Source organism: Octodon degus, unplaced genomic scaffold (assembly GCF_000260255.1).
Source record: "Octodon degus isolate 3935 unplaced genomic scaffold, OctDeg1.0 scaffold00018, whole genome shotgun sequence".
In the NCBI taxonomy this organism is placed as follows: domain Eukaryota; kingdom Metazoa; phylum Chordata; class Mammalia; order Rodentia; family Octodontidae; genus Octodon; species Octodon degus.
Window position 1 is genome coordinate 21254646 of NW_004524594.1, and position 9835 is coordinate 21264480.

Consider the following 9835-nt stretch of genomic DNA (forward strand, 5'->3'; position numbering starts at 1 on the left):
TCTAAAAGAGTCCAGCAGCCCATAATAGTATTGGGGATTCCGCTTGACTGGCAGTGTCAGAAATTGTTGACCTGGGGACTCCCATTTCTGAGCCTTCAGTTGTTCCTTTGTTTCCTCTCCTCCCATATCCATTCAGCAAACAAAAGCACCTTTTCTAGGCTCCGCTGAGGGGCATTCAATGACTACAATGAGCCACTGCCTTGGGGACACTCAGCTTTTGGGGGCCCCTCTTTTGCCTCTCAACATTTTACTTGTTTGTTTGTTTGTTTGTTTGTTTGTTTTGAGACAGGATCTCATTATAGTTCAGACTGGCCTGAATTCACTATGTAGCCCAGGCCAGCCTCAAACTCACAGTGATTCTCCTGCCTCAGCCTCCCCAGTGCTGGGATTATAGGTGTGCACCACCATGCCAAGTACCTCTCAATTTCTTAAAAATCAAACAACACATTAGTCCAACACCACCTTCCCGAAACTGCCTTTCTGGTCTGCTTCTCCAATATCCCACACTCCTGCTTCTCAGGAGCAGACAAAGGCCCCTCTAATCCAGCCCTGCCTGGCTTCTGTTGTTCCCTTTCCACAAAAGTTGAGTGAATAGGAAATGGACAGATTTTGTACACAGATGAAAATGCAAGGATGATGAGGGAGGTTTTCCGAATTGGTTCCTGGGCAACAGCAGGGAGGGCTTCTACATTGCTGTGAAGCGAGCTTTATGCCCTAAGAGGTGTGCTGGACATCCTGCATTTTGAGACCACAGGCACCCATCAGGATTAATGGAAGGGGCCACAGTGGGGGCGGCTTCATCCACTTCCCCAAGCCAGGTGGGATCCACCTGCCTGTGGCTCAGGAGGACTTTGTGGCCCTCTGAGTGAGGCCCTGGAAGGCTGTAGTTGGTGTGGGAAGGGTAGGCCCTATAGCGAAGTACTGGAGCTGCCATCTTGTGGTTGGCAGAACTGGAAGAAATGGTCCCCATTTCTGAGCTTTGCCCTTCCTCTCAGGCCCTTTGCCTCTTGGGGACAGTGTGGAGGCAGATAGGAGCACTGGCTTGGGATCAGATGGGCTTGGCCTAGGATGCAATTCTGGGGTCCACCAGCTGTGTGGTCTTAATCAGTCCTGTCACTGGGCTGTCATAGTGTGAGAAGGAGGATGGACTGGTAGGTGAGGCCCCAGCATAAATGCTCACTATTCAGCAGGATGTCAGGGACAGCGTCCCCACCAGTGCCCCTGTCTTTCCATGTGATGCCATCATCTTTCCCAATCCTGCCTCAGCCTGACCTGGCCTGAGCAGGGGTCTGCCATCAGCCTGTCATTGAGGATGCATGGGTGCCTGCCTCTGGGCTCCCAGCATGGCCACCCAGGTACCAGTTGTGGGATCTCCCAATGGTGTTGCAGGGAAGCCTGGCATAAAGCTCTGGGAGACTCATGCCAGTGCTTTGCAAATGCCCACAGCAACCACCCCATCACCCACCACTCTCCATGGCCCTTTGTGGTACCATCTCTGATTTTTGCAAACTTGGAAACTCAGCACTGTCCTCACTTTCTCAGGGGAAAGAAGGTAGAAAGAAGTGATTTGCCTGAGGTGATACACTAGCTATCTGGCTCCTGAGGCCAGGCTCTGGCCCTAACCACTTGCAGTTTCCTGAGGTCTCTAACTTCTGAGGGCAGGGAAGGGTCTGTGTTGCCCCTTTGATTCATAACTGTCGCTGCCCTTCCCTTGCTCTGGAATGTGATCCTGGAGACTGGCTACATCCTTTGTTGTGCTCTTTGAACCCCCAGGAGGACCATCCTCTGCTCAGGGATCAGTAAGTGCCTAATCTTATCTGCTGAGCTGGTGCTGAGCTGGTTATAGGTGACTCAGCCCCAGGCCTGCCCTCATGGGGCTGCCAGACAGCAGGGATGGGGACACAGTTCAGGAAAGTGTGCTTGGGTTTTCCAGGGAGGATACTTAGTGGAGACAGGGAGGGCACAGCTTGTTCAGCAGGCAGGGCCAGGTGCTTCCGGCAGCCTCCTTCTCCACCTGGTAAAGGCCACTGGGCTTTGGCTCCAAGGGAGTGGTTATGTTTCTAAATGCCAGTCAGGACCAGGTAGGGGGCTGTTAAGCCACCCTGGGGTCATTCCTTGGCCTCTCTCCATCCCACTTCCTCCTCCTTGAACCTGAGGTTGGGCTGTAGCTTGCTCTCTGATCTCTGCTACAGGCAGGAAGCCTGGGAGACCCAAGGCCTGAGCCTGGAGGAAAAGCAACATGCATAGTGTTGGGGACTGTGGCCAGGACTGGGAAAGCCACATTAGGGCTGTGGGCCACCAGGAAAGACTCTGCCTCTCTGGTCTCAGTGTTCTCACTTGTAGGATGAAGCCTGTCCAGCTTTTGAATTTTATAGTGCATTAAGAGAAGAGGCATCTCTTTGTGCCAGGTGACCCAAGGTTCTCAGAGGGGAGAACCTAACAAAGAGTGTCCATCTCCACAGTGACAAGCAGACCCTCTACTCCCCTGGCTATCCCTGCATCTGCTGTGAGACATTCATAGTTCATGGGTCGCAAGGTGCCCATTTCTATGTGGTAGCCACTATGCAATCGGGATGGCTGTCTCCACCAACAATGTGACCATCAAGTGGATCTGATTCGGGATGTTGGTGAGATGCGGCCCCTCCCAGCCCTAGTGTTTCAGGTACCCTCCCCCAGATCCTCCTAACTGTACCATAATGGTTGGCCAGAGTGCCATAATGATTGGGTTCCCATAGGCAGTATCTAGGGGCCTGGAAACACACTCCCTCAACTTAAAAATCCATGTAACTGGCTAAAGGAGGTGATGTCAGCCCTATAAACCACAAAAGTAGCTCCCTGCTGCCACAGTGGAAAGCAGGCCCAATGCTGTGTGTAGGCCTGGCCTCTTCTGCCTTTCATCAGACCCCAGCGCCTGTACCACTTCAGGGGTATGAGGACAGTGGGACAGAAAAGGAGGAAAAGAAAATGCAAACTCACGGTGGGCACCTACTCCTTGTTGAGCCTCAAAGAGGCAGAGCAGGTAGGGTCCAGCCCCTGCCCCTGACCAGGGATTTGGTGACTGCTGAGTCCCCCTGGACAGTGGTTGAGCATGATGGGGAAGGACTGACCTTTGACATGCCCGGAGCACCCATGATGCATCAGGTGCTCATTGGAGCTGTCCATTACCTCTACCCCATGGTGCTATAGCCAAGAAACTGAGGCTCAGAGGTGCTATATGAATCACTAAGGGGCACTGGGTTCAGTACAGAAACTGAAGTGCCAACCCAACTGTCCATCTCCAGAACTGGCAGGCTCTTCCTCTCTAAGGTGGAGTCTTGGGCTTATGCACTGTGGTGGCAAAGACTAGAGAAGAGACATCCCAAGCGGGACATTTACCACTTCTCCCCGAGTCTTTCCTGTAGGCAGGCTTGGATCTGAGCACTTGACCTTTATTAACTTCCTACCCTATTAACTTAAGTAGGTGCTAGCATTATTCCCATTAATCAGTTAAGGAAAGGACACAGAAGAAGGTAAAGGATTTGCCCAGCTGTAAGTAGCAAAGACATGATTTGGAACTAGCTAGTCTGGCTCCAGAGTCATCATTCTTATAGCCAAGCTGTGCCAAGTGTTCCCTCTGGCCCTGTTGTGTATCCAGTCCCTGGGACACCCATCCCAGGGAAGGTGCCATTCGTCCCAGTTTACAGATAGGATCACTAGGGCCTTCCCTCCCAATGGCAGAGTGGGAGGGACTCTGCCCTTAGCACTAGGCCCTCCAGGGAGACCCCCCTCCCCCAGATTGCCTTCCCGGTGGCAGTGTTGTGCGGGCAGGACAGGAGCCCGGCCTGGGCCCGGGGCTCAGCAGCAGGCACTCACCTCGGGGAAGTCCCCGTTGGTGAAGACCATCAGCAGCGACGTCTTCCCGCAGCCGCCGTCGCCCACTAGGACGACCTTGATAGATGGCACGCTGGCCGGCGCCTCCTCGCCTGCGGCTTGGGCCGCCTTCATCCCGGGCGGACAGAGAGAGGGCCCCGAGCAGCGGAACGCGGCGGGCTGCGCGCAGGGCCGGACGGGCGCGGGGCAGGCCCGGCGGGGCAGGAATGTGGAAGGGGCGGGGCGGCGGGAGGAAGTGCGAGCCGGGCAGGCGGCGGTCCCCCGTGGGTGGCGCGGTCCCCAGCCCAGGTGAGAGGCCTTACTACCAACGAGGGCGTCTGGCGGGTGGAAAGGCATGCAGGGCTGGGGCAGGCGCGTTCCCTCGCGTCCCGTTCAGCCACTCGGGGAACACTGGTTGAGCACTTACTGTGTGCGGCGGGTGCTGAGGGACAGGAGGGACCTAATCTAAGGCCTGATGTCCTGAGCTAAGCAGTATGGGCTTGTAGCTGAAGTGATCATGGAGTGGGGGCAGACGGAAGAGGAGACACCTGGTCCACTTTCTCTGGGAGGAAAGAGGTGACACAAATGGTGGTGACCTTTGCTAAATGAATGATTGTGCATTTCCTGGGGGCCCAGGTGTTTCAAGCCACCTGGGTGGGGACAGCTGGCTATGCTCTTGTGGGTCAGTGGTTTGGCACTGCCAGGCTCGCCCTGCCCTCCTCTACCAGCACCAGGAAGCTTGGCTGCAGGTGGGTGACCACCTGTGCCACCATTGCTTAGGTGTGTGACCTAAGTGTACTGATGGAAGCTTCCATTTATGAAGTGCTTAGGGCAGGCCCCAGCATGTGGTTGGGGCCATGGGTTACTGTTTGAATTTAATCAACAGAGATGATCTTCCAGTTTCCAAGGGCTGACCCTGGATCATTCAAGACAAAGTCCGTGCCTTGGGGAGCTCATAGCCTAGTGTGAGAGCCAGGCAGGACACCAGAGTGCTCAGGTATGTAGGTATAAGAACTGTCAGTGGGACAAGAGTAGGGAGAAGGGCTCTTCAACCTGGGGAAGGGTTGGGGAGTCAGAAAACCCTTTGAAGTGGGGAGCCTAGTCTTGGGGGAAAACAGACCCCAGATAAGGGAGGGAAAAGGATATTCCAAAAGAGGGAATCGTATTGCAAACCTATGGGGGCCTGAGTGAGCAGATTCCTTCTTCCATCCTTTCTTGAGCAGGCAGAGAGCAAAGCTTAGTGGGATACTGCAGCTGCCAGGAATAAATCTAGTATCAAACTGAAAACTTGCTGTCACCCTGCCTCTCTCTCCCTGAGTGGCCAAAGTTTAAATCTTCTAAAAGTGAGCACAGTGTCACCCTAGAGCAATGGGGGCAAATCCGTGGCACACGTGTTGTGTTTTTCTTTTAAGACAAAAGATGTTAATGTGTGAATTTTGTTTTTGAACTAGAATTTCAGGTTTAATGGTAGGGTTGGCACTTTGTGACAAATAAGTGGGTTTTGTGTTGCAGTTTGGCACTGTGTCTAGAATGTTCTCTATCACTGCCCTACAGCTTGGACCAGGTAATTCCACTAAAGCTTAAAAGAACAGGGTGCTGAAGTCTTTGGGTTTCACTCTCAACCCCAACATTGGTCATGACATCATCCCCTATGGAATTCAATACCAGGCAGTTGAAAATCCCCTTCAGCTCCCTTTGGTGTTGTTTTTCTTGATACTAGGGATTGAACCAGTACTGAGTTACATCCCTATCTACCCTTTCTTCACTTCTTATTTTCAAACAGGGTGTACCTAAGTTGCTAAGTTGCCAAGTTGCCCATGTTGGGCTCAAATTTGTGATCCTCCTGCGTCAGCTTCCTAGAGGCACAATGACCAGTTTTGGGCCCCTTTGGACTTCATTGTGGCCCAAAGAGACAATCTGGGCAGGAGTCACTGTCTCCAGAGCAGGGAGCCATAGTGTCCAGCTATCCAGTTTCTGTACCTGGCTCACCTTCAGGGCTGTGGTCAGCAGGCTAGATCAGGCCTCATCTAGAGGTAGGGAGCCTCCCTGGGAAGACTCCACCCTTTCTTCCTCGAAACTGCTCTAGGGCTGGGGAGTGAGCTGGTACCAGGCTGGGTTAGTAGCTCCTGAGCAGAGCTCCCCGCCCCAAGCAGTGGTGAGGAATGGGCCCTGTCCCTTAAGGTCAGCTGCCAGCCTCCTTGTTAACCCTCCCCCCCCTCCCCGCTGGCTGTAGTCAGGCAAGGTGGGGCCAGATGAGGGCTGAGGGAGCTCAGAGCAAGGCAGAGGCAGTTGTCTCTGGTTGCTATGGGGATAATCACTCTAATGATACACTTGGCGGCTGTCACGAATTACAGTTTCTCTGAACATGTCCTAATAATAACAACACCCATTAGTGGATTGCAAACTATGTGCAGGCCCTGTTCCCCAGGAGGCAGTATTGTTAGCCCCATTTTACAGATGAGGAACTTGGGGCTCAGAGAGATTAGGTTCTTTTCTAAGCTTTATAGCTAATAAGAGGCCAAATTGGCATTTGGATCCCAATGGTACCACAAAGCTGGACTCTCCACCAATACCACATTGTACACGTTACAGCAGTTAGCATTCAGATGGTGAGGTGAGCAGACCATCCCCACCCCCACTTACAGGTTTGGGAGCTGAGCTTCAGAGAGGCGCTGCTTATCTTGGCCAGCCACAGACCCCGGATATGGTCCTTGAAGTGAATCCCAGTCTTACTGCCATCTGCTGCTCGTGCTTCAGAGGAGGCAGATTAGTCACTGGGTCACAGCCATCGGCCTGAGTGGCAGGGAATTTCCCCAAGTCTCAGACATTGCTGGGCCCTGGACCACACTGTTTTCCTGGATTTAATTTTGGAGTGAGGAGGTGGCTCAGATCACAGACTGCCTGGCCAGAGTACCACAGGCTGTTTTGCTGTTTGTTGTGGCTGCTGCTGACTTCCGGCCCCTGAGTGACTCAGTCTTCTCAGCTCCCCTCACCCCCATTCCAAGTTCAGAGTCCTTATATTGAGTGACTGTCCTGTAGACGCCAGAACAGCAGAGGTGGTCAAGTCCTTAGTTTGGCTGTTCTCTTCCTTAGGGTGCTGGTACCAGACAGGATGTTAATTCCCAGTCAGGGCAAGGACCACAGATAACATTTCTCATGGCTCAGGATATTATGTCCAGCTGAGTGGTTAGACAAACAAGGGAAGGGAGGGAAAAGGACAAGTGGGGAAGAGAAGAGGAAGGAAGGAAGATGGACTTGCTCAAAAGAAATTCAAGTAGGCTGGGCATGGTGGTGCAACCCCGAAATCCCAGCATTCTGGAGGCTGAGGCAGAGGGATCGCTGCAAGTTTGAGGCCAGCCTGGGCTACAAATTAAGTTTAAGGCCAGCCTGAACTACATAGTGAGACTGTCGCAAAAAAGGACGTGGGGGAAAAGAAATTCAAGAAGTGGGCAAAGGAACAAATGCGTGTGAGAATAAACCATGATTAGGATGAGGGTGGTTCTATAGACAAGGGCCTGTTCTGCAGCCTCCACCTGCTCCAAGGACCCCTACTCCCCCACATCCCTTGAAGACAGGAGTTCCAGATTGTCCCATTTATTCTCTGCTGCCCCTGTGTGGCCTCTGTGCTCTCTGCATTGTTGTCACCCAGGCTATCTGCTCTGCCTCACATTCCTAGCTAGAGATGTGGGGTTAGGGTTACAGTTAGGGCTGTGGGAGGGTGAATGAGGGAGAAAGTGGATTACAAGGAGTCAGAACCTCAGAGATCTGCCTCTTGGGGTGCCAGCATAGGCTTCATGGGCTCTGGTGTATAGTTCACCAAGCCTTGACCTCCTTAATGCAAGTGGCCTGTCATTCATTCCATCTCACAAGGTGTACACCAGATTCTTTTGACAAATGAAGAAACAGAGGCCCAAAGAAGACACATAATTTGTCCAAGATCCCATGGCTGATGAGTGGAGGAACTGGGCCTTGAACCCAGGAAGTTCTAGAGCAAACTCCCCTAAAGTCAAACATGTGGGAGCCTGTGTTGGCCATCTTTTCTAACACCCTTATTCTTCAGATGGGGAAACTGAAGAGGCTCTGAGAGAGGAAGGAACTGGTTACCCAGCATTGTAAGCCCCAGACCCAGGTCTATGTCAGGCAGGACACACAAGCTCCTTTTCTTCCAGGAGCTCTACCTGTTGCGCTCCCGCCATCAGCCTTCCTGGTGGGACAGGTGGTCCACGAGTTGGGCAGAGAGAGGGGGAGCCCTGTGGCCTGGTCCCAGTGCTTCCTTAGCCTTTTAACTAATCTGTCTCTTGGGTGTCTACAGGAATAGATAAGGGTACCAGGTGGGGATAGGAGAAGCATGGCTATAGCGCTAGAGTGGCACGTCTTGTCCCCCCACTCCCCACTGGCCTGGCTCAGGCAGTGTCACTGGGTGGGTTGGTGATTTACACATTGTCTTTCTGAGCAAGGCTCTAGAATGGGGGAGTAGCAGAGAGGAAAGGAGAAGAGGATTGGAGGCCAGAGGAGGACGGACATAGGTGGGAAAAGTTAGGAGGGAGATGGGGAGAGTTTCCCCCAGCTTTGGTAGCACTGCTCCTTTCCCAGAGGCACTTCTGTGGGAATCTTGCTGAGTGGTCTCCAACCTAAAGACAGCTCAGAGGTTGCCTGCCCCTTGCAGACTGGGAGCACTGCTTGCTGATGGTCCTCTTTGTTCCTTCTAAAGCTCCTTAGAGTGACCGTTACCCTCCTTGGACCTGCCCCCAGCCAGAGCCCCTCTATGGCTCCCTGCTCTCGGCAGGACTAAAACTACTGTTTTACCCGGGATGCTGGAAGCCCTCATGGCCCCTCTCTCTGACTTCTTGCGCTTGTATCTGGCCATGTCTCCCAGAGACCTGAGAGACCTCTGCTCAGGCTCTGTGAGGCTGTTGCTAATGTCTCTGCCTGCTCCAGGAAGCCTCTGGTCTTGGCCATTCTTGTGGTCTTCATGACTGCTACCTAATCAATTCCCTCTGTACCCCTAGGCATGTTGGGGGGGTCCCTAAAAGCTCTTCATAGTCGGCCATGGTAGGGAAGGCCTCCTGGGAACTCTCCATCTTTGTCCTTGTCTGATTTTCCAGAGGAGGAGAAGGAAGGAGAAGCCAGAACCCGCTGGACTTCCAAAGGGTTTCTCTGCTGCCCCTCAGCCCTACCTTTTATTTATGTGTGTGTGTGTGTGTGTGTGTGTGTGTGGCCAGCTCAGCCCACCAGGGGGCGGGGCCGGCTAGCATGTGGTGCTGGGGGATTGAACCACGGTCCCTTTGCTTTGCTAAGCTTGTTCTAAGTAGGTGCTTTAGACCACTGAGTCATCTCACCAGCCCATCAGCCCTACCTTTGAGGAGTTGGGGCAAGGGATCTTATGGTCCCATGGCCAAGAGCACAGCCTTTATAGGCAGCCTGAACATGAATCACCACTCTGGAACCTTGTGGCTGTGTGATCCTGGGCTAGTCACCTAACTTCTCTTGAGCTTGTTTCTACATTTGTGGGAAGGAATGTGACAGCAGCACCTATCTGCTCTAAAGCAGGGTAATGGGCTGGGCACCAGCACTCACCCCACAAGCAAGACCCCTCTCTCTACAGAACCTGTCCCCTGGCTCCTTTCTCCTCTCCCCCTGCTCTAGCAAGGTGGATAACTGGCCCACATTTTGGTCACCCCTGCCCTTTGATGTGTGTTATTCCTGCCTTTGCCAGGAATCTTTTCCTGCCTTACCCACTTGACATGTCTAGTTTTGCCCTGAGGGATCAGCTAAGAGCTACCAGCTACAGCCTTCTATAGTTTCATCATTATCCTCCTATGTCATGGATGGCTCAGGGTCCCCTCCGAACTTCTCAGGAAGCCTCATGTCATTGTGCTAGCCTCCAGTCAGGCAGGTGCTGCCTGCCTCTCTGGACACTCAGAGCCGGGAAGAAGGACATGCAATCACCCACATGGGGCCGGAGACCCTGTTTCTGGAGAAGACA

General features: G+C 53.1%; 1 protein-coding gene across 1 annotated transcript in view; it reads right to left on the reverse strand.

Moving 5' to 3' along the window:
- The window catches only part of Rhod (ras homolog family member D), a 12754-nt gene extending 8695 nt beyond the window's left edge, over window positions 1-4059 (reverse strand). Inside the window, exon 1 of the mRNA XM_004627166.2 lies at window positions 3853-4059. Within this exon, the coding sequence (XP_004627223.1) occupies window positions 3853-3984 (132 nt within the window). The 5' untranslated portion in view covers window positions 3985-4059. The remainder of the gene's footprint in view (window positions 1-3852) is intronic.
- Between the last annotated feature and the right edge of the window lie 5776 nt (window positions 4060-9835).